Consider the following 24,115-nt stretch of genomic DNA (forward strand, 5'->3'; position numbering starts at 1 on the left):
AGACTACAGAGAACTGACCAGATGAGACCCATGTAGCTGCTTCATTGGAGGTCTAAATATATAAAATATTTAGAAGGTTTATTAGTTATAATGCAGTGGTTTCAGCTGCAGGTCTTTTTTGTTCTTTATAATAAAGTGACTTATGGCAACTAATCGGTTTAATATGGCATATTCCTTTGGAGGCTAGCATGCACCACATTGGATATATGCAGACACTCACTGAGTCCCATAGAGATTATGAAGAATAAATAAAGGGGCTAAATGACCATGACTATGAAATACTATGTCAAGTTTAAATCGATACATGATGCTGCTTCAAGGGAGAATTTACAAAGAATTGTCTCAGTTTGTACTTTGTACATTCATGGTCATTTAGCTTCAGGTGCAGCCAGCTAATGCAAGTATCCCTTTTAAAGCTTTGTCCCTCTCAGGCTCTTTTGCTTTGATGCCTTAACTGTGTGAGTGTTGTTCTTTTAAATGTATGATTATATGAAATCTCATACTTTGACATAGTAATCCAAGCTTTTTATACACCCCACTGAAGAAATATAATTGCTTTAGAAAGGCTGGATATTTGGCATAGTGTCATTACAGCACAGTGACCGATACTGTATCCACATCAACACTTTTGTCATCTTTCATTTAATTTCACTTTTTGATGCCTCGTTGACCTGAAATACTCTTGATACATTTCCCATAGGCTTCTGCGTTCTGGAATCACAGACCCAGGGCCTGAGTTTTGCTGGCAACTGCTGAGTGTGTGCAGGGACATCTGTTCACATAAGCCCTGTGTGTTCTGTTGCAGGGAAAGTAGGGGGAGATTTGAGAGGAAGCTGCAGCATTTTCATGGTGCAACCCAATTTGGTCATCCAGTCTTTTGGGCGTGCTAGCAAAGAACCTCTCTACATGAGGCATTTACTGTGCACTCATGATTCCACTCCCCCGGAAGTTTGCAGGGCCTTTTCACAGCATCGTCTTCCTCCCATGTTTTCCTGCCATTTTCACATATGGCAGGAAAAGTTGGTTATTAAATTTTAAATGACAACCAACCCAAGAAAGGCTTCCTGAAAAGTCACAGCTCTGCTATACAGCAGCCATCCCATAGCACTATCTTGTGGTTGGTTAACAGAATACGTAAAGGCAGAAAAATACAAACTCTGGGCTGGGGGTGAGAACGACCACGTATTTTTCCTCCCTCCATGAAAATGGAAGAAGCCTCAGCAAGCTAGCAAAGTGGGCAACAGCCCACAACTATTAAAAGCATGTGGGGGTGGGGTGGAGGAGGTTGAACTCTGGTAGGGAAGGAGAAAAGGTTGGACAACGGCCAGGAAAAGGAACACAGTGAGAACCACTTCCATTGATTATACATAATATGGTTTTTAATTTTTAGAAAGGAAGAAGCTCTTTCCTGGAGCTTTCACTGGTCTTTCTGATGGTTTGTGCCATAGGAAAGTTTGGAAAGAGAAAAGGGGATCTTCCAAAGTGCTCCTTCTGACTATTCCAACCCAGCAGGCAGTATAACAGCTTCTTAACGGACCTCCCTCCCCACCACCACCCCCAGATCAGAGCTACTACTTATGTCGACCCTATTTGTGATAATGGGGAAGGAAAGCACAGCACCTTATCAGTATACAGAAACAACTAGCTAATGGGACTTATGTTATTCATTACCAATATGCCCCAATACAACTTAAAATCACTAATTTTACACCTCCAAAATCAAAAAGCAAAGAGTTCTGATTCATTAAAAGTTAATTTGGATAAGCTTCTAAACTAACAGGAAAAAAACATATAAGCATTTTTTAAAATTTAGAATAATTTTGATTAAGGAACCCCACCTAATTTTGATTAACCCTAACACACTAGGTACGTGCATCAGGTTTCAATGAAGCCTGAAGCCCAAGGAGAACTGGGCTGCTTTGATTTGGTTCTGTTGCATTCTGGGATGAGAAAGGCTTCCATGCACAGCCAACAGAAGCGAAGGTACAGCCTCTGATTTTTGATCCCCCAGTTGAAGTGGATGGACTCCTAAGCAATCCAAGCTGAACTGGGCTGTTTTCTGATATGCCACATTGGCTGGGTCAAAGCTGTGGGTTGGTGCCCTCTGGAGGTCAGTCACTCGGCTGCACTCCATCCCGCCAGCTACTCTTAATCAGCATTTGGAGAAAGGGAGCTGAAACACGCTATTTGCGGGAGGCATTATTTCCATAGTGCCCTGGACTCCCAAGCACAAGTCGATAATGCACCCTCCTTCATTCCTGGTATCAGTTTAGAGGAAAGTTCCCTTCACCTCTGGAAGAACCAGAACCAGAACAAAGCAGAGCGATTCAGGTTCGGTTTTGGATTTTGCCCAAATCCAGTGCACATCCCTAGATAAATCAAAGAGCAGCAATGACTATTAAAAGCTCAATGAAACAATATTGTCTTCACCGGCTGTCTAAAGGACACTGAGGAGGAGGGCAGCCTAGGCCAATCTCCCCAAGGCCAGAGTTTTCAGCTGCACTGCAACACAGAAGGTGTTACTGTTATTGCAGTATCACAGGAACATTATTGAATCCTTGCAACCTTGTGTGTATACTGTCTCCCTGCATCCCCTGAGCGTGTGTTTTCCAGGTGATTGTATTTAGTAACGTGTGCTGTTTCTTCCCTATCTCTTGCTACAGGAGCAAATGCTTCAGCCCCAGATCAACTGAGCCTAGCATTAGCTTGGAACAGAGTAGACATCGCTCGCAGCCAGATTTTTATATATGGGCAACAATGGCCGGTACTGTATTTAGACCATTATCAGTATCATTTTCAGTTGAATGTGGGGGGAAGCCACATTTTTAAAGGGGATTTCCAGTCTACTGAGTTAAAGGTTTACGAGTTATAACACCATAATTATTGAAAGGCAGGCCAATTGGTCTTCTTAAAGGAAAGCTTGCCATCTAGTGGCCGCTTTAAAGTAAAGCATAGTAGGCCCAAAATACATTAATATTTGTCCTTAGATAGGCCATTTGTTTTGTTGCATGGTCATAAAAATAAACTTTTATTTGTTTTTATTAAAAAACAACAAGAACAACAAAAACATATTATTAATCACATTCATTTTCTTTCCCTCTTTTTCTCTTTTTTTCCCCTTTTTCCCCAAAAGCAGAAGTGATCTCAGTACTTTTGGCAGCCACCATTTTATTTACTCAGAACATTCCAGAATTTAAATGAAAAGCCATCACATATGTATGAAATGGAATGTTGGAATTGGCCTTTAGAATGCCAGTGGAATTGTAAAGCTGTTTCATGCCCTTTCTGTGTGAAAGCTAGGTTTTCACCTGAACACTTCCTTCCAATTCATCATGAGGACAAAATGACTGGGTTGTTTTCTTTGTAGGTGGGGTCCCTTGAACAAGCAATGTTGGATGCCCTGGTATTGGACAGAGTGGATTTTGTGAAATTGCTCATAGAGAATGGAGTAAGCATGCACCGTTTTCTCACCATCTCCAGACTAGAGGAATTGTACAATACGGTAGGGCCAAGCTAAAACAAATTTTCTGTTTGTCTGTTTCACCTCCCCTCAAGCATTAGAATGGTGCACAGAAATTCATCCAACAAGCTCTAGTAAATAGACCCTTAGAGCTTTCTTGTAACAAAAGCACTCTGCAGTTCAACTGTTTTGAATGCATCCTGTAGTAACTACCAAAACAAACCTCTCTGAAAAGGTACTCAGTGTGCTACCTCTTGCACATTTTTAAAACCAGAATACTGTTTTTAAAATATCTTTTGCTCCCAATACAAAATATAGCACTTTTTCTTGCAATTTCTGTTTCTGAATCACCTTGTCTAAAAGCAGAGTTTGAAAGTTTTGGAGTTCTATTTATCTGCAGCACTTCTCACAAAGTACCTGCCACTACTTTCAAAACTGTATATTTCTAGAAAAGCTGTAAAGACTCATGTTGTGGTACTATTGGAAGAAGCCCTGTCTAGAACTGCAGAGATGGGCAAAAATCAACCAAATAGAAGTTTTCCTGGCACTGCACCTGTAGTCTGGTTATTAAAGGCATGGGGAGTGCTGGTAATTTAAGATATGTTTTAACATTCCTGTAATAGTGCAGGGCATGGACTATTTCACAAGGCTTCTAAATAAGATATGATGCAGGCATTCTGCCTAGAGACATGTACATATAAAATGCTTCATTCATCTGATTTTTTTTCCTTCCCCTGCTGCTTTTTAAACACAACAAGTTATGCAACTGGGATGACCACATGTAAAGCCTTTGTGTGAGGCACCAAAAACACGTCACGCTCCAGAATAGAGGGGAAGGCCCATTTCCTGTTTTGTCATGATGCAAAGCCTGTTGTCGCTTGGTAGATTTCTGGACCGCAGCTTAGTCCTTTCTATTTCACAGCAATGGACCAGGTTATCTATATTTCAACCACACAAAAAAGGAGGTTCACATTGTATGTGAACTACTTCCCAGGGATATATTGCAAGCTGTCAGTCAAGGTTGTCTCAGGGCTCTGCACTGGTTATGATGAGGGGACATGCACAGTTTATATTCTTCAGGTTTCAGCTCACAAGAAAACTGCACTTCAGCTCCTAGTGGTTTAGTGTTTTCCAAACCAGGGAATTTTATTTCTGAACTCCTCAAAACGTCTACTGCAGTATGGGCAACCCAGTGCTTTTCGGATGTTTTGGACTACCAAATCATTGGTCAAACTGACTGGGACAGATGGAATATATCATCCAAAATATTTGGAGGACACAAATTGCCTACCCCAGTCTGTTTCTGTTTTTCCCCCCTTTATTAACAAAATTTATAAGTCACCATTCTTCCACAAGGAATCCCAGGGTGTTATACACAGCATTTGAAAGAAACAAATCTAATATTAAAAACCAAACAATTATATATTAAAGAATAAAAGAGCAATTCTTCAATCAGTAAATTCTAGTTTAAACTAAACTGTATGCCAAATAATAGCATTTCTAAGGTATGTTTACATGAGTAGTCTCAACTAAGTCCTGTTAGATAAAATATTTAGCATCAAAAAATTCTCAGTTGATTCACCCATAAGGATTTCCTAGGAATTGCTTTGTTTCACCAGGGCCACTGGCTGCTAAAAAAATTTTAGCGGAAGGACCTCAGAGATATCTGAGTGCAAATGGATCCATCTTTTGTTTGGTCAAGGTTTCTCTGGATCATGACCTTTGAGAGCAGAATTTGGAATATTAATCCAGAATAAAGGTGGTATCATGGAATGATAGACAAAAACCTATGGACTTGTAGTGATCTCTAATGAAATAGGAATGCAAAATCAGCAAAACTCAAGTTTGCCAAAGTTCTTTGATTCCATTTCAGAGCTCATTCTGACTAAAGTCCCCATCAGATTGTGAGCTTTGTCTTTTTTTTCTCCTGTTCACAGGAAAACTCATGCATGTTTTTGTATTTCTCCAAATGTATGCATCAGTCAAACTCAGCTTGGAACTGTATACATTCTCTTCCCATTGATTAAAGAATATTTGTATGCATTTTCTAAAGTATGCATTTAATGCCCATTTTTCAAACATATACATGCTGTTGAATGCATTTTGGGGCTCCACAAAGGATACTGCAAGCTTGGAAATGTATAGACTTCAACTGCAGATTGCATCCAAGTCTATGTTTAGTCCAGAAGGTACAAACTGAAATATTGATCAAAAACGAGCTAAAACAAATTTCTCATGCATCCCTGGGAAAGCTATAGTATATCCAAGGAGTTTTTGGAAAAGATTGATAAAATAGGTAATTGCCATGCTGTTTATGGTTTGGTTGTTGTTGGGCTGTGTTCGTTCTGTTTTGTTTAATGAACTACACAAAAATAGTTTGGCTTTTTGACATATCTTGTTGAAAGTATTTGCTCCAGGTAGGTCAAAACTATTTGATTCTCTGTTGTTAATCATTTTCAGAGACATGGACCATCGAACACGTTGTATCATCTTGTCAGAGATGTCAAAAAGGTAATAATTGGACAGTAGCTTGCAGGTAATGCTGTGTGGCTGCTTCTTGCCATTAGAGACAGCCCTGTTTGCATGAGCTTTCTGACACAGCCTCTCCCTGCCTTCTGCCATTTCAACTGTGCAGTGTCTGTCTGTACTGAATCTTGACCTTCTGTGTACAATGCAGTGAATAATTAGTGGGCCGCTTCCTCAGTGATTTTAGATGCTTTGAGTATAACGCTTTTGCTAGCAATTGCAGGTGTTTTTCATGCCATGTGGATTTATGCTGTTAGCTGTATTTTTTAATACCCACCCGTGTTTGGGACGCTGATTTCCATATTGTGGACCAATACGGGACACTTCAAATTAAAATTGTTGTGCTGGATCTTGAATCATTGCAACATTTTCGATTTCATTATGTGCTGTATGCCATAAAATATCTCATCTGCATTTACAAAGGAAAGAGTAGTGTACTTTAACAAGAAAGGACTTAAACTGTAATCAGAACTTAAGTTTGAGGCTGAAATAAGAATCAAGTACCCAGCTGGAAGCTGCAAAAAATAAGAAAAAAAGTAATTATATCAAAAATGGGATGGATGAAACTGTTTCTGCATGTCCTCAATTAATTTGCCATTTCATTATTGTCATTTTCCTCTTCCGCACAGTTACCATCACACCAGGGAGAGCATGGAAGGGCACTGAGTTTGCCCTCCCTGCTTATCCTCACTGCTGTCTGTGCAGCCTTCCATGTATTGGGGTGCCTCAGCCACAAGGAACCTTCTGATCAAGTATGCTTCCCGCACATGTCAGAACCTTGGAAGGACACAGCACTAAATTAGATGCCATGGTGCTTCAGAGGGCTCCCTGCTACAAGAGTTTAGCCCCCAACAGATGGAAGGCTAGAGGGGACAGGGCCATGTCAGACAGAATGGTGATGGCAGCATACAGGTGGCCATGGGACCCCATATGAGTCACAGGGGAGAGGGAACCTGGCCGAATAGGGCTAATCCATTAAAGAATTAAGTGAAAGGTCTCTTTTTCTTCCACCAAGGAAGCACTAAATTGCCAGCAATGCAAGGTGGCATGTAGGATTGAAGGGCAATGAACCTCCAAAAGGAGTTGCAACAGCAGGTGTGCTAGTATCTAGCGCCTTGCTGGTTATCCACATGCCTGACTGCTCATGTACATCCTAACTGGGTTCACAGTGTATAAAACATGCTCTGAAGATAAAGATCAGGATCCTGTTATCTTCATACCTCTAGCTTCAGTTTTGGGGCACTTCTGGTTACACTCACAGAATAGACTGAGGAAAACCCAAATTAAAAATTGGCTATCCTTCAGCAGTAAAAGCTAGGTAATTCTTTGGAAAGTAGAGGGACAAATGTTTCAATGAAACACTTAAGGAAACTAGGAATAAAACCAGTTTGGATGTTTGAGAGGGGGAAATGATTGGAAGTGTCTGAAGATGCTATGAGAGGGACTGATCCTTGAAATACTTGCTTTGCATTTTGACTAATTAGTTAATAGTCTTGTAGTATGAGATGGAAAGTCTGAAAGATCTTTGCATCACACATTTGTTTACAAGCATAAATCCCTTGGATGTACATTAGTGCCTAAATTAGAGCAAGAGATCTTCATTTAAGGCTTTCTGCTTCTCTATTCTTTCTCTGTGAGCTGCAAGCAAGTAGCAGAGTTTTTGCACTAAAGTGTGTGATCATTTCTATGCCATTTGCTATTTTGGAAACATCATCATCCTTTTATCACCACAACCACCCTTTTAGAAATACCTCTTTTAAATATCACAGCCCATCCTTACAATGTCAGCTGATAAGTAAATCACTATCAAACAGAATCATATTGCTCTTGAATATTTGCCCAAATAGAATATTCTTTCTTCCCCTAGACTAGCTTTCAAAATTTGAAGTTGTTTTGGAAAATATACTAAAAGTTAGAAACTTTTCTAAAACATTCATTTCTGTGAATGTTTTAGAAACCCTGGCTAGGATCAGTGAACTTAGAGTACAGAAAGAAGAGTAATATTCCATTGGCCATAAGAAATCTATCCCATCAGGAAACACACCTTTTATTTTATAGCTGATGAGCAAGAAATGTGCTGTGTTACATTTTGGACACCTTATGCTATTCCCATGCCTAAACAATAAAATTTGTTCCTCCTCAGTCAAGCTACTGGAGACCTGACATTGATTTAAATGAGATGGCATTCTAGAAAATAGCCTCCTAATGGAACGTATCATTATTTTGACAGTCAAATGGTTCACCATTCATGACAGAGACAGATGGCTGTTCTGAAGCAGGTGTTCTTAGTCTGATGTATGTTATAGCCTGGTAGCCAAACTTTCAATTTTGCTGTAATCTCCTGGGAGCTAAGATGTCAAGTTTATACTGGGTCATAGTGAAGTATTACCTGGGCAACAGGCATAAACCTTCTATGTCCACTTGATTTCACTGAAGAGCTGCACAAACATTAGGAATGAATAATAATTTAAATATGTGCATTTTTGATACTTCATGTATTTGCAAATCATTAAAGCCAAATGTCAGGGGGAAGCAGTAAGTGCAGGAGCATGAAAGTTTTAAAAGGCTTGTGAATAGAGGAAGAATTCTGTGAATTTGCAGAATTTAGTAAGGAAACAACCAATGAATTAAAGTATGGCTATTCAAGCAGACCTCTACTTTTTCCCCTATTTCCTGAAAAGTACACAAGCATTAAGTGTTACCAAGAAAAAACAAATTATCATAAAGGTTATTTGTGAATAAAATACAAGTCGGTCATTGAAATTTGTAAATCTTATGAATATTTCTCCAGCTATGTTTACTCCTATATGTTCTGTTACATATAAAACATGGTGGATTTTTCTAATAACAGGAAAACAAGTTTTTCTCAGTACAGTAATAACGCTAGCCACAATCCAATATGAGTGGTACCATATCTTGGCCCAATATCATTCCTGGAGGGTAGCCTCATTGCCTTTTTTGCAAATGTTGAGAGCAGAGAAGTGGCAGAGCAGAGAAGTGCCCGGCATTCAGAGAACAAAATAAGGAGACATCAACAGGTTGAGTTGCACAGTAAGGAGGGGAAATGAGTGGGGAGACTTGCCTTGACAGTGTTCAGCACTTTTCTAGTTTCAAATGGCTTTTTGAACACAACTTCCAGACAGTTCTTACATTCCAGCTATATTGATTATATGATGTGTGCTTTTCAAATTAGCTTATGGGGAAAATAGCAGTTCAGCCTTTAGACACTACCCAGTTTATTCAATAAAAACAGTATTTCTGGATATCTTTCTGCCCCTATTAAGTGGAAAGCACATTTAGCCTATAATGACTACTCTTGCCATGTTGATGTTTTAATTATCACTCAAACTAACAAAGGGGAAAGAGGAGCTTGGGAATTTGGTGGGTATGGGGTGCCCTCTAATGTTCATTTAATAAACAGTTCCCTAATACATCATTCTAACATCTTAATTGTATGTCCCTTTTCACAAATAAGATTAAGAGGTAGATCTCTTTATGTCACCTTGTTCTAGTACTCTATACCTAGTCATTATGATCATATATGAAACTTTTAACATCAGAGGTGCTAGAGTCAGTTTATAGATTTCTGTCATTTTACTCTTCTAACCATGTAAACTTAGACGACAAAGCTAATTCTGGTGGAAGTTGCATTTCAAATAAATGTGCTTAGGCTTGTATGCTTAAATAGGAAGGACAAAATAAAGTTCGCTGTTTTCCAACACCACCAAGTTTACCATCATAATAAAGCTGAATGATCATTCTTGCAATCCTCGTTCCAGCTTGGTCAAATCTGGATGGCCAGATCTCAGAGTGATAAAAAAGAATCCACCACTTTCATTAATTGATCAGGCATTGTTCGAACTCCCTTGTACGACCCTTTGTCTTAAAAGGAAAAAAACTCTAATAGAGTATGTCCATCTGTTTTGAAAAGAGCATACAAGTAACATTTAGTGAGTATCCTCAAAAGTTACTTGATCACCTTTTCCTGGTATTTGAATGTGTGTTATACTGCATTTTACATGCATGCTTCCTTCATACTTAACCAGAAAATCCAGGTACCAAACCCAAGCAGAAACAAAAACTGAGAACTAGTCCTGAAAGTTGCTCCAAACTAGTCTTGACCTTTTATGAAAGTCTCAGACAGGTACTGAGTGCATGATTGCAGGAAATAGTCCCAAAGTGCCATTTTCTATTTTCTGTATGCATGCAACCCTGTGCTAAATATCAGGGATGGCAAATGTGCAGCCTCCAGACATTGTTAGACTGCAAGTCCCATCAGCCCCAGGCACCATACCCAATGCAGAGGCATGAGAGATGTTGCAGTTTAACAGCATCTGGAGGACCACATGTTCCCCTGCTCCATATAACACACAAATAATGTTAAAGTAAAATGTGTTTATTAAAAAGAAGATAAATATAGAAGGGACATCAGTTTTCTGTACATTTGCAACAGGGGGTGTTGCAAACTGTTTTCACATACTGTGATCACATAGAAACAGATGTTTTCCAGTACTAGGAGAGTTTAGAGTCTATGCAACAAAATCTCCAAAGTGACCTCCTAAATAAATGTGTTATTTGCACCCATTCAGTGCTGTATGATGAGGTGACAGACTAAATCATTTGGCCCTAACATAACTTGTCAACGAAAATATCTGTGTTTGCCATTATTTAAAGTAATTATCATTTAAAGTCAAGCTCACATGGGATCGTACCTGGAAAAAAAAAAACTAGGATACAATTATAAATCAAATTACAAATCAAAAACTGGCTGAGCCTTTGGGGGGGGGTGACTGTCATATCTTTTAAAATGTTGCATCCTCCTTGGCATATTGCCTGCACAACAGGAAAAACCAACAGCCAAGAGTTTAATTGAAAGGTTTTTATCCTCTAAAATGAGCACATTTAGGAAGATACCAACAAATCAATTTTGATTGCTAGTAATGTTAAAGAAAGTGCTTTCTGTTTTTGTTTGTTTTCAGGAAATAAAAGGGAAGCTATTATTAGGGACAGAAGGAGGGAAACATGTAGGTCTTGATTTTGCAAGCTGCTAAGCATGCTAGAATCTACCCAGAAAAACAACCAAAAATGTGTTGCTTGAAGATATGTTGCAGGTACATGTACTACAGTGTTAGTAGTAGAAAAGGCTACTTCATGTCAAAACTCTAAACCTGGCCCTTTTCCAGACCAGAAGTCCTACCCTAGCTGGAAATCCCAGCTCCAGAAGTCCTACTGTGGATGCAAGGATCACCTGGCAGGTTCATGCCATCCTGATCATGACCCGGGTCAATTGATCCCTGCATTCTGGAAGGTGGACTTCCAACTAGGGTGGGATTTCCATCTTGAAAGGGGGTGGGGTCACCTGTCACTTTTAAAAAGGAGGTGGGTCTTAGGGCTTGGCATGAGGTAGGCTTTTTCACTCCAGGTGTTTTTCCTGTCCTAGGGTGCATTCTGTGGAAAACTGTCTTAAGACCCTGACAGAGGTAAAACAGCAGACGGCACCAAGGAGGCTACCAGAATATACACACATACAACAGGAGACAATTTTAGGTTATCCTAGGTAACAATTTTAGGCTGACAACCAGTGTCTAGGAAACGTCCTGTGTTCTTAGAAATGCTTTGCCTTCATGCTTTTTCTGTTCCGCAGTGGCGTTTCCTGCTTTCCTTCTGAGAAGAGCCTGAACCGTGTGTTCTGAAACTTATTATCTTCTGTTATTTCTACCTTTTAATGCACCTTCTTATTTAATTTATGTCTTCTTTCCAAGCGTGAATATCCAGGTTTCGGTTGGATCTATTTTAAGGTGAATTGATTAACCAGCATAATAATATATTCTTATGTTTTTGTAATATTTCATTTAATTATTTAAAACTCTCATAGTTATAGTAGAGTGTTTATACTAGGCATACTAATGAGCTTTATCTTTCTCTCCCTTTTTTGTGTGTCTTTTATTCCATTGAAAAAAAACAGGGAAATCTACCTCCAGATTATAGGATAAGCCTAATTGATATTGGCCTGGTGATTGAATATCTGATGGGAGGAGCTTATCGCTGTAATTATACTCGAAAACGTTTCCGAACGCTCTATCACAACTTATTTGGCCCCAAGAGAGTAAGGATGGTTATTGTTAAATTTTGTATGTAACTTTTTTTAAGAAATCATAAATGCATAGGATGACTGTGTTGGCATGAGAGGGGAGTTACCCATGTGAGCTGGAAGGCAAGCAGTAGTAGGTTTAGGACATGACAAGACTAGATGGTTTAGGGCAGTGATGGAGAACCTTTTAGAGACCAAGTATCCAAACTGCAACCCAAAACCCACTTATTATCGCAACGTGCCAACACTACAATACAACCTGAAAACTGAGGTTTTAGTTTAGAAAAAACATTCTTGGCAGCGCACTGACTGGGCATGCGAAAGCTCAGACGAGTCGCAGCTAATGAATCACGGCTCAGAACGTCATCGCCTGGCGCTGCTACTCCTTTCCAAGCATCCACATGGCCTCTATGTGCGCTGTTACCTGATGCTTGGCTGCTGGGGCGATGCTGGGGCAACTTGACTTGGTGTTCCAACACAGAGTGCAATTTTGAAAAAGCCTTCCTTGAGTAGCTTTTTCTGCACAGCTCAACATTGCCCATTCTAAACACATTCCAACCATCAAATTATGCCAGGACACCTTGTTTTTCTAACTCTAACCCTAACCCTACCTGGGTGCATACTCCTAACCCTAATATAGGGCTGAAGTTCTATTGAAAAGAGGGCGATTTTGAAAAAAGCCTTCCTTGAGCAGCTTTTTCTGCACAGCTCAACATTTCTGCCCATTCTAAACACGTTCCAACCATCAAAATCATGCCAGGACACCTCGTTTTTCTAACCCTAACTCAGTGATGGTGAACCTTTTAGAGAGCAAGTGCCCAAACTGCAACCCAAAACCCACTTATTTATCACAGTGTGCCAGCACTGCAATAAAAGCTGAAAACTGAGGTTTTCGTTTAGGAAAAAAACAGCTCACAGCCAGTCCAAGCAAATATATATATCCTTGGCAGTGCACTGGCCAGACATGCTCAGACAAGTCGTGGCTAATGAATCGTGGCTCGTGATGTCATCGCCTGGCACCACTACTTTCCGAGTATGCGCCTGGCCCCTGTGTGCGCTGTTATCTGATGCTCAGCTGCTGGGGTGATGCTGGGATGACTTGGCTCGCGTGCTGACAGAGAGGGCTCTGTGTGCCTGCTGTGGCACGTGTGCCGTAGGTTTACCACCACTGGTTTAGGACATAAAAGAGGCTCTCTCTGTGTTCCTTTTTTTAGTACCCCATGAATACCACAGGCCACAATCCCAGCCACACAATACACCCTACAAGAAGATGCAAGAAGGCCCTTTCAAGATCAGTCTACCTCCAAAAATTTTGCATTTTAACAGCAGTAGTACACAACTATATATTATTATTGAGAAAATGTATTACCCCACAGGTACTTTGATAATTGCAGGTAAGCTCAGAGATAACCACGAATTCTGGTGGAGATGGCAGAAAATTTCTATATCTCTGCTACTTGCGTATTCCCAGTATAGGTCTCTGTGAGCATTGACTCTACTACCTCCCTGTACAGGCAGTTCCTTGGTTATGAACGAGTTCCACTTCTGTGAATATGGAAATTGTTCTTTAAGTCAAATGTGAATGTGGGTCAGATCACATACAGTCAGCCCTCCACATTCATGGGGGTTAGGGGTTCAGGGCCCCCATGAAAGTGGAAAAAAAGTGAATATCTCTAGCCCGCCCCAACCAAACTCACCAGTGCCTCCTCTTTGCACCAGGGAAATGCCAGAGGGATTTCCCTCTTCAGATGCATGGGGCAGAAATGCAACTTCGGAACTTCCCTCTCTACCTTTTCCCTCTCCCTTCCTCCCTCTCACTCTCTCTGGTGATGCTTTGGAGGCCCTCCCTTGTCCCCATTTCGCTTCCTCTCCCTCCCTGTGGTGATGACAATTTTCTGCGGTAATATTTTAAAATCAATTGGCTTTATGGCAGTTCATTCATAAGTATGGGCTGTTTGTAACCCAGGCGTTCATAACTCAGGGACTGCCTGTACAAGAAATGTGAGCTTTGTTCAGGCATTAGAAATTGGATTTGTACAAGGGCTAGAGGGTGTCCACCCTGGCCCCATTGCATCGGCTGTGAACCTTCCCACATTGAGCAGGACGTTCTGAGCATGTTTGGCTGAACGTAGTTACAGTCCTTCTGGCAGCTGGGAACTGTGGCGTTGGGGGCCAGTTTGCAGAATCACAGCAAGAGAGAGAGACTTATTTCCCCCACTGAGATGCCAGTCGTGTGCCAGCCAGATTTCCCCAATTGCCCTTTATGATGCAGCTCGCCAGTGTTGCCCACTGGGGTGTGGCTTGGCTGGGGCAGCAGCCTTCAGATACCTCAACAGCGGTGCATGAGCCATTTGAGGGCTCCTGCCCACTCAGACAAGCCAAATTGCCTGGGTTGTGGCAAAGTGGGAGACCGGAACTTTCTTTGAGAGCCAATTAAAGAGTAGAAGTGATTCTGTATTCCTTTACATAGACAACAAACATCTAGGAGCTTCTTGGAGATATAGCTATATATTAGAGGTCCCATTATGTTTGATTAATATTGTGTGGAGCTGGGAGGGGAAGTGATTTTTAGTTTCTGTGCTTTAATGAGAGACAGTCAGAGATGATTACCCTTTTCTCTTTCTGTCTACAGCCCAAAGCTCTGAAACTTCTGGGAATGGAGGTAAGTGGCATGTAGCTATTTCGATGACATCTTGTCATCGAAATAGGAACAAATATATTCAGAGCAGGCTGTTAACTATTCATGGTAGCATTATTATTGACCCAAAGGACCAGGCAACTCATTCCGTGTGCTCCAGGACTAATGCTTTTAGAATGGCAGCCCCTCACCTCTGTACCCCAAGCGGCACTGGGGAAACTTTCTGAAGCAGTTTCTGATGTGAGTCAGTGGCCAGCCATTCAAAGGTAAAAAGTCAAATAAAAGGTAAAGGTAAAGGTTTCCCCTTGACATTAAGTCCAATCTTGCCTGACTCTAGGGGGCGGTGCTCATCTCTGTTTCCTAGTCGAGGGAGCCAGCGTTTGTCCACAGTCTCCATGGTCATGTGGCCGGCATGACTAAACACCATAGTGCACGGAACGCTGTTACCTGCCCACTGAAGTGGTACCTTTTTATCTACTTGCATTTGCATGCTTTCGAACTGCAAGGTTGGCAGGAGCTGGGACGGAGCAACGGGAATTCATCCCATTGTGCAGACTCGAACCAGCAACCTTTCGATCTACCAGCCCAACAGCACCGTGGTTTAAACCACTGCGCCACCTGCAGTCCCAAATATCTGATTGCAAATGCCCTTGTGCATACCTAAAGCGGTTCTGGGATTCTGAGCATGAAACAAAATAGTTTTTACCCATCTGTTCATACAGAAATCTGAATTGCTGTTCTGTGACACAAGGAGGGGCATTTGAGAGTGAGCAGGACCCCTAATGAACCACAGCACTAAAGGCCAAGCTAAACATTCATCCTGCATAGCTGAGCTATCCGTGCTTGTCTCCCATACACCTCTGCAAGTGTGCATGGCTCCAGTTTGGATTGGAACTGTGGTTGCGGAAGAGGATAGTTTCAGCTTCCTCTCTGCACCTCTGCCCCGATTTTCATCCTGCTATTTATGGGCAGTTAAAGGGAAAAAGGTCTTTATTGTAATTTCAGGATGAAAATGGGACGGGGGCGGGGGGAACCTCCTCTGCTGAAATGCCACAGGCGTCTAAATCAGGGTCACATGTGCTTGCAGGAGGATTGGGAAGACAAATGCACAGAGCTTTGCTATGATTACAGAAACATTTAGTTTGACTGAGCAGATGTTGAAGGCGGTTGTGGACATCATACATGTACGGGGAGTGGTCACTAAACAATGGCCAAGGTGGCACCATTCAGCCAGCTGCAAACACTTGCAGAAGCTCTTCTCCTGTGCAGCATCTTGGAGGGACAGGCCACGCTGCCACCATGCACATAGAATCCATTACTGCTGGACACAACTGCAAAACTTGAACTCTGTGACTAAGCAGTCTTTGCATGCGTGGTATTTAGATATTCCACAATAAAATATTTTTTTTCTAATTTTGTTATGATGTAATTCACATTCACCTAATTATAGAGCAAAATATTTCAGGAAAAAACACTGTATGCCCTTGATTGCCTTAATTTGTCCAGGAGGTTATGAAGAACAAAAGGAATTTTTTACATTAAAATGTGGCATAACTACCTGTGGTATTGTGTTTACACCCCGGGGCTTTAAAAGAAAAAGAAAAGGCCAGAAATTCTTGCCTAGTAACCAGTCATAGAATGCTGGCCTTTAACTCCAAGAAACTGTAATTCTCTTGAACAATGTAAACGGGAAATGATTTGAGGGACATAAGGAAGATAGAAGGTAGGCATGGCAGCACTTGAAGGCTAACATAGACTGCACATGCAGACTCTGGGAGGATTACATCGTAGGGACCACAAGAAGAAAAGGCAGTAGTAGAGGCAGAGGCAGAGCAATCATCAATCTTCCTGCAAAACTCTTTTGGCAAACTGTATTGCTCATTCTACATCAGTCATATTTCCATATTTAGAAGTGAATCAGGATGTTTAAGACTGCTTTTCCTAGGAGGATTAAATCAGCCTATAGTACTAATGCTGCTGGCAGTGGAGATATTAAAATGCTGTCCTAACAGGTACTTTTTGGAGTGTTAAATTGTTGTTTTCTGAGCAGATCTGTTAACTGTTATTCAGGTAAAGTAATGGTTAACATTGTACATTGGTTTTGGAAGGAAAGGTGTATGGAGTAGGCATTCTCCTTGTGGAACAATGCTGATGTTGAGTCATCCATCCTTTGGGTAACTCATCTGTCTGGGTGAGAAATTAGATTCAAGTAGACTCAAGAATGGAAGGTTGCAAGGACCATGTACGGCTCTAGTAAGGAAAGTCACTTAGGGAATAATCCTATGCATGTTTAGAGAGATAAAGCTGCTACAATTTTCAGCATACCCCAGCCAGTCATGCTGTCTGGAGAATGCTGTGAATTGAAGATATATTTTTCTTTCTGTCTGAGCATGCATAGGACTTTACCCCTTCTGATCTCTCAGTATGGCCTTATGTGGTTGTAGATGCCTTGGTCTAATGACCTTTATTCCTCATTTAACAGGATGATGTCCCACTGCGGAGAGGAAGAAAAACAACCAAGAAGCGAGAGGAAGAAGTGGATATTGACCTAGATGATCCTGAAATTAATCATTTCCCTTTCCCCTTTCATGAGCTGATGGTGTGGGCTGTGCTGATGAAACGCCAGAAGATGGCCCTTTTCTTCTGGCAGCATGGAGAGGAAGCCATGGCTAAGGCACTAGTGGCTTGTAAACTCTGCAAAGCCATGGCCCACGAAGCATCTGAAAATGATATGGTGGATGACATATCTCAGGAACTCAATCACAACTCCAGGTTGCATAATTAATGAGTTAATATTTATTTGCTTCTGTTTATATAGTATAGACGCCTACCAAAATCTCCCCACTTCTTAACACTGGGCTGCTCATACCAGGCAAAATAAGACGCCTTACAGTCTTTCCAGAAAGTACTCAATGACTTAAGGGTGTCTTTAGGGTAAAGGGCTTTGTTTGAGACAGTCACTTACACTGCCTCACTGTGTGTCTTTGATGTGACAATAAAGCATGTCTAGGTTGATGTTAGGAACATAGGGGATGTTTTTCAGGTATCCGTGAAGATCTTTATTGGTCAAAAACAGCATCCTGAATTGTGCCTGGGAAGTAATGAAAAGCTAGTGCAGATGCTGAAAATCTAGTGCAATGCACACTTGATCACCAAGCCCTTCAGAAGTTTGTGGTTACATTTTGTTCTATCAAAAAACAAAAAATACCCTACATTGCAGAAATCTTACCTGAGGTTATGAAGCTATGCATGTGAGCTTGGATCTCCAGTTTGGCTGGAACTCTGAGAAACCAAGGAATACTAACGACTGCCTGTTAGGAGCACTGTTAACATGGCCAAGTAGAAGGAGCTGCCATCCATAGTGCAGCTAGGGAACTGTAAACCATGGACTTACTAATCTTACAGTAGGCCTCTTTAAACAACTATCCATATTACTCCAGTTTTGATGCATACAAACAGAATTCCTCTTCTTCCTACCCATACCTCACATGCCATTCTATACTTTGCTATGTTCCCATATTTGTTTAGCAAACAATACCTTGTTGCCAGCCCTGATAAAGCAATATGACAAATTTTGCATTTGTTATATTGTGACTAATTTTGCATTTTAAATTCCCTTAAATTATTGTAGCTTCATGATTCCAGGAATAAAACGAAGGTTATTTTCCGTTGCCCTGATACATACAATACACATTTCCCTGGGAATAAGCATTTGTATTTAGAAAATGATAATATATTTTAAAATCAAAATAATAAAATAAGTGTATGTGTGTCCAAACTGCCAGCCTGCCACAAAGTAAGAAGAAAAGAGCCAGTGCATCCCAGCATGCTAGTGCTGGCCCAGTTCTGACACCGGGCCTCTTTCCCATGACCTGCTATTTTCTGGGTGATCATTTAGAGCAGGGCGCTGAGCAGCGGGGCCCTGGATTTCGTCTCAAAGTCAAGTCTTAGCTGCACCACTGCTTGCCACAAAAGGTAGCAACTCCACTTTGTCTCTTTATCATTCCAACCAATTAATCCATGATGGTGAAATATATGATAAACCCAAAGACCCCAGAGCTGAGCTGCATAAAAAAGAGAGGATGTTGATAAGATTGGAGCACAATCAAATACTATAGTCCAAACCCATATTTACCTTGCTTAAGGATTCCCTAGGAAATGTTATTTTTCTCACAAGTACATGATAAGAATCAGGCTAGGTCAGCTGGGTGACAAATAGGAGAGGAGGTAAGCGGACATTGGAGTGCCTTAGGTAAAGTGAAATTAAGAATCTCAGGTAAATTCCTAATCTGAAGCACTAGCAGGTCAAAAACACTCTCAGTATCTTAGCCAAGCAAACCAGATCCTTGCACCAGAAGCTCGTACAAATTGTTTACATTGCATGTAACAGATTGCACAAGTTAACAAAAATGCCCTGTGTTGCAGGGATTTTGGCCAGCTGGCGGTGGAGCTGCTGGACCAATCCTACAAGCAGGATGAGCAGCTGGCAATGAAACTGCTGACCTATGAGCTGAAGAACTGGAGCAACGCCACATGCCTGCAACTTGCAGTGGCAGCCAAGCACCGGGATTTCATCGCTCACACTTGCAGCCAAATGCTGCTCACAGACATGTGGATGGGGAGGCTCCGGATGCGTAAAAATTCAAGTCTAAAGGTCAGGACTGCTTTAAAATCGAATAATAGCTTGAGGCACAGGGGAAGGCCACATCGAATTAGCCATCACTGGTTTACTAATGTAAAGCGTTGGGGCTACCATGTCCTGTTACTTGCAAAAGAGACACACTGTACATCCTTCCATGTGAAAAGGCGAGCTGGTCCGCTCATTTCCAAACTTTTGAGAACTTTAGGGGGCACTGCGATCTCTAAAGCTAATCATTCTGAAACTCGCCAGCACAAATGTCAGATTCCTGGATGGCCCAAACAGCATGTGAAATTTGAAACTAAATAAGAAACTGGCATAACCCTAACCTGTTAATTGTGATGATTATTGTTATCATTATTATTACTTTAGGTAATTCTAGGAATTCTACTTCCTCCTTCAATTCTCAGCTTGGAGTTCAAGAACAAAGATGACATGCCTTACATGTCTCAGGCTCAAGATATCCATCTTCAAGAGAAAGAGCCAGAGGAACCAGAAAAACCTGTTAAAGAGAAGGAGGAGGAGGACATGGAACTCACAGTAAGGCAAAATTCTTGCTGGCGATAGTCTGTATAGTTATTAGCCCACTTGCTATTGCCTCTTCAACATGTGCTATGGCCTGCAAAGCTTTCAGGGAGTGCCATTCACCAAACAGCTTCTTCCTCACCCCCTGTTGAAATGAAGCATGCCTGAGCAGTATTGAGCGGATTGTGTCCAGGAAAAATCATTTGACTAAGTATTACCATGTGACAATTATCTTGTCATAATGAGCATCCAGGCTCATCAGTTTGTACCTCTGGTACATCCTGTACACAATGATGCATTAGTGCATTATACTGACGCAACTTGCGATCAGGCATAAAAGAATGATGGAACCTGCAGACTTAGGGTGGATGAGGATTCCCAACATGCCATTCTGGCAGTATCTCGTGTTGTTCCGGCACTAGCACTAATGATGTTGTGCTGGCGTAAATCACCATGTGCACAATATAAATAGTGTAATAGGAAAAAGTGGTGATTTGTAGATGAACTTCTGCAGCATGGTAGCATATTTGGTTTGTTTTCAAATCAAAGATGCCTGAACTTCTTCAATATCAGATGTGAGGCCACCTTAGCCAACATGGTTGAACTCAGTCAGGGAGACTGTCAGGCCACGGGGTGGGCAATGTAGCAACAGCATCCCTAGATGGTCTGACTGGCTCAGCTCCAAGTATGGGGTCTCATAGCCTTCCTATGTTCAGATAGATTTCCTGATGGTTAGACAGTATTTTATGGTCCTTGTCCCTGCGATTTTGAAAACACATCATCCCCTTTTTGCTACTATATCACCACATTCCAGTGACAAATTGTTATTTCCCCCCATTGTGCCAGCTGCGTTGCACAAGCATAGGTTTATGCTAATACAACGTCATTAGTGCTGGTAAGGTATTATAATAATAATTATTATTATTGTATTGTAATACCTAATGAAATGTAAACTTGGGCCTAATGTAATGAGTTACCAAAATCTCAGGGTTGCAGTTATATGTATATGTTGTCTTTTAGCACATTATTATTCCCAGGTTTGTATCTCAACAAAAATGTTAATAATTAAAAATGCATTCCTAATCACTGTCATGTTAAAACTCTTATTGTCACAAGTCAGAAATAGAAATGCATATTATTTAAGCATACAAATCAACTTATCTCCAGTTATACCTGAGACTTCTATGAAGTTGAGCAATCATTTGTCGAGGTTTTAGTTAGACGCTAAAATGTGTGACCCTTTCAAATTATACCATTTTCAAGACTATGAAAACCAGGGATTTGTGCTGCCAAGACCAATTTACAAGACCAACTTTACATCTTTACGATTGGCTTCTTCTAGTACCTCTAGTGACCAGGACTTGCATATTTTTCTTTCATTTGATTCTCCCTATAATCTTTCTTTGCTATTCATTGTTAGTGTTAGTTGTACATTATACAACTGCTTCGTATGACGCCAAACTCTTTAAACATAAACAAGAAATTCCTTTGAGACTCTGCCTTGCTAATTTTAAATGCAACTTCTAAGTGAATATGTTGTATACAAAGGAGAAAATCAAACCTCTTCAAGCCTGATCATTAAGAATCTTTGTGGACATAAGACTTTCCCAGCATTTTTCTATTATCAGAGCTACTGACTGGTCGCTCAGTGCCCATCAACAGTTTAGAACAACAACTATTTTGCTTTATGACATTTTGTTAAAAATGAGGCTGTTTCCCACAGGCCATCAGCAAGAGCTGCCCCCAAGACCTTATCTGCGGGCAAGCAGAAGGCTCTGCTTACAAGAACCAAAATTCAGGGAAGCAGAAGACGCTAGGCACAAGATCAGCCTACAGGACCCCTTTGCAGGCAAGACCCTGGACACTGGAAAAAGAGGAAAAGATCAGAAGCCAGCATAAGATTGACAGGTTGCTTTCCTCTGAAATGAGCTCGTTCTGCTGTAATTGTAGCTAATTATTGCTGGCTTCTGATCGATAAATGGAGTGCTTATTCAGATCCAATAACCACAGCTTGTTTCATGGTCTACAGTGTAGTGTGCAGTCATTGCCCCATGTGACGCTCCAGTCCCTTTTTCCAATACCATGTCTTCCTCTAGTGATCCCCCAGCTTGACGATGTAGTTGCATAGGGTACCATATCATCTTGCTTTTAGAGACAAAACATAGTTTCCCATGTTCTCTCCTCAGCACACTGTGATGGTGGCCTTTGTTTTCCTTCTGTGTTCTTTCCCCTCTACCTATGTTAAGCTTATTCTCATATTTCTGACGAGTCTTGTATGTGACGAACTTCAAGCAGTCAGCAGCACAGGATTCAACTCACCTTGAGGAATCTTCCATTTCAGCAAGCATAGGACTGGTTTTGTTTGAAGTCATGAATTTACTAGTTCATACCCCACAGAGATGTTAATGCCCTTCCCGTACAAAAATACCATACAGCAATGCCAGAGAGAGAGCCCTCAAAACACAGCACAATGCAGTCCTCCCCAAAACAGGACTGATGCATGACTCAGCCTAACTCATGCTGAATCATAATTAAATAGTAGATGGAAAATCAGAAGCCACCTACATACGCATCAGCTTTCTTCTCTCACTAACTGTCTGTCTGCGCAGTGCAAACCATTTGCTGTCATGTATTTTCTGGAATAATCAGAATGCTTGGGACTCTCCACCTTGAAAGAACTTTTGTGATGTTTAATTTAAACAACACTCACCCAAACCTCAGCATTGTTCATCACTTGTGAATGTGGTTAGGAGTTTGTGCTCAGTGGTCCATGGTTATTTTAAAGCAAATCTGGCAGAATTAATCCAAAAGGAAGCAGAAGTAGAAAAGTGGAAGCAGGATCCTAGAAAAGGATAAGAAGAGCATACATCTGTACAATTCAAATTGTAACATCAATTTCAGCATTTCAGACTTCATGTTCAACTCTGTTTCCATAAGTGTGTGATTATAATTATTAGCATGAACAGAACTGCCACTTCTTTTTTTAAAGTATCAGAGTGACATGCAAAATATACTTGTCATCTAGGCCGATCTTTTTAAAACATAAAATGACACTGGAAACATATGCTTCCTTCCCTAAACGTGCTAGCAATTCCTGCACCTATTAATAAATAATTACCCAAAATTCTGATCAGGCCTAAAGTTTGGGGAAAGGTTATATCCTTTCAACTTCTCTTGGGAGTGTACCTTTATGAAAGATGAAAAACATCTTTAAATAATTTCTTTTAATTTCCTTCTCAAAACTTGGAAGTACCCTAATCCTTGAAATAAAGCCCATTTATTTACCTCTAGTGGGCCTTTTCTTCTCAAAACACTGTATAAAAGACTGTTTTCTGTACATTGATTTCCGGACACTCTCACCCTTCCTCATACCTACATTTGTATGTATTTGTTTTTTATTTCTATATCTCCCAATAGCCAAAGCTTTCTAGGTGGTTCACAACAATTAAAACCACAAAATACAACATAATAAAATATGAAAGTTTAAAAATGCAGTGCAGTTAAAAAAGATAAAAACCAAACTAAAAGCTAACAGTAGTACAAATATTAAAATTACAGGTTAAAACCACAGAAGGACTAAAATGCTTCGGCAAAGAATGTCTTCATCTGGGACCAAACTCACCACACTGTAGGTGCCCCAGGCAAGCCTCTCTTGGGATCTCATTCCACAACTGGGATGCCACCATAGAAAAGGCCCTCTTCTTAGTAACCAAGTCAGTGGTTGAAAGAAGATGTGCATAAAGAAGGTCAATAGTTCTGTCATGGTTTTGCCATGTAAAGGGATCTCAGATATTAGGGCTGGGAAATATTTCTCCCTGCGATGTTGCAGAGTACAGTGTTGGATATATTATAAGCTGCCCTGGGAATACAAATTTGTGAATGATGGCAAGCAAATATCTTACCTGACTATTTGGGCCAGTGGTGTGACAGCTTCCCTGTTCATATGTTCCCAGTCAGATTCTAAGAAGACATTGGACTCACATGGACTGAGGGGACCACATTAGACTCATATATTTCAGGACAGTGCCCAGATAGTTTTAGTTGGATGGAAACTCCAGTTCTGTCCTTGTTTTGGCTGCCATGTCAATAAGGATCTTATGCACCTGAATAGATTCCTTCTTCCGCCCCTGACATTTTCTCTCAGAAAATGCCCTTCCATCATCAAAGAAAAACAGCCTCTAAAATTTGTCCTTGAATTGAGTCCTTTTAGCAAATAACCATCAGATAAAGTGCACT

The 24,115-nt window shown here is 40.9% G+C and overlaps 1 protein-coding gene across 4 annotated transcripts in view; it reads left to right on the forward strand.

Annotated features, from left to right (window-relative positions):
• TRPM3 (transient receptor potential cation channel subfamily M member 3) overlaps positions 1-24,115 on the forward strand; it is a 372,035-nt gene that overhangs the window by 318,606 nt on the left and 29,314 nt on the right. Inside the window, exons 10-18 of one of the 4 annotated variants that reach the window (XM_044446645.1) lie at positions 2,664-2,764; positions 3,368-3,502; positions 5,921-5,971; positions 11,749-11,784; positions 11,952-12,092; positions 14,710-14,739; positions 17,198-17,487; positions 19,141-19,369; positions 19,727-19,894. In XM_044446645.1, the coding sequence (XP_044302580.1) occupies positions 2,664-2,764; positions 3,368-3,502; positions 5,921-5,971; positions 11,749-11,784; positions 11,952-12,092; positions 14,710-14,739; positions 17,198-17,487; positions 19,141-19,369; positions 19,727-19,894 (1,181 nt within the window). The remainder of the gene's footprint in view (positions 1-2,663; positions 2,765-3,367; positions 3,503-5,920; positions 5,972-11,748; positions 11,785-11,951; positions 12,093-14,709; positions 14,740-17,197; positions 17,488-19,140; positions 19,370-19,726; positions 19,895-24,115) is intronic. The other 3 variants (XM_044446646.1, XM_044446647.1, XM_044446648.1) reach the window with 3 other exon arrangements.

This window comes from Varanus komodoensis, unplaced genomic scaffold, assembly GCF_004798865.1.
Source record: "Varanus komodoensis strain SLA01 unplaced genomic scaffold, ASM479886v1 scaffold5, whole genome shotgun sequence".
NCBI lineage: Eukaryota > Metazoa > Chordata > Lepidosauria > Squamata > Varanidae > Varanus > Varanus komodoensis.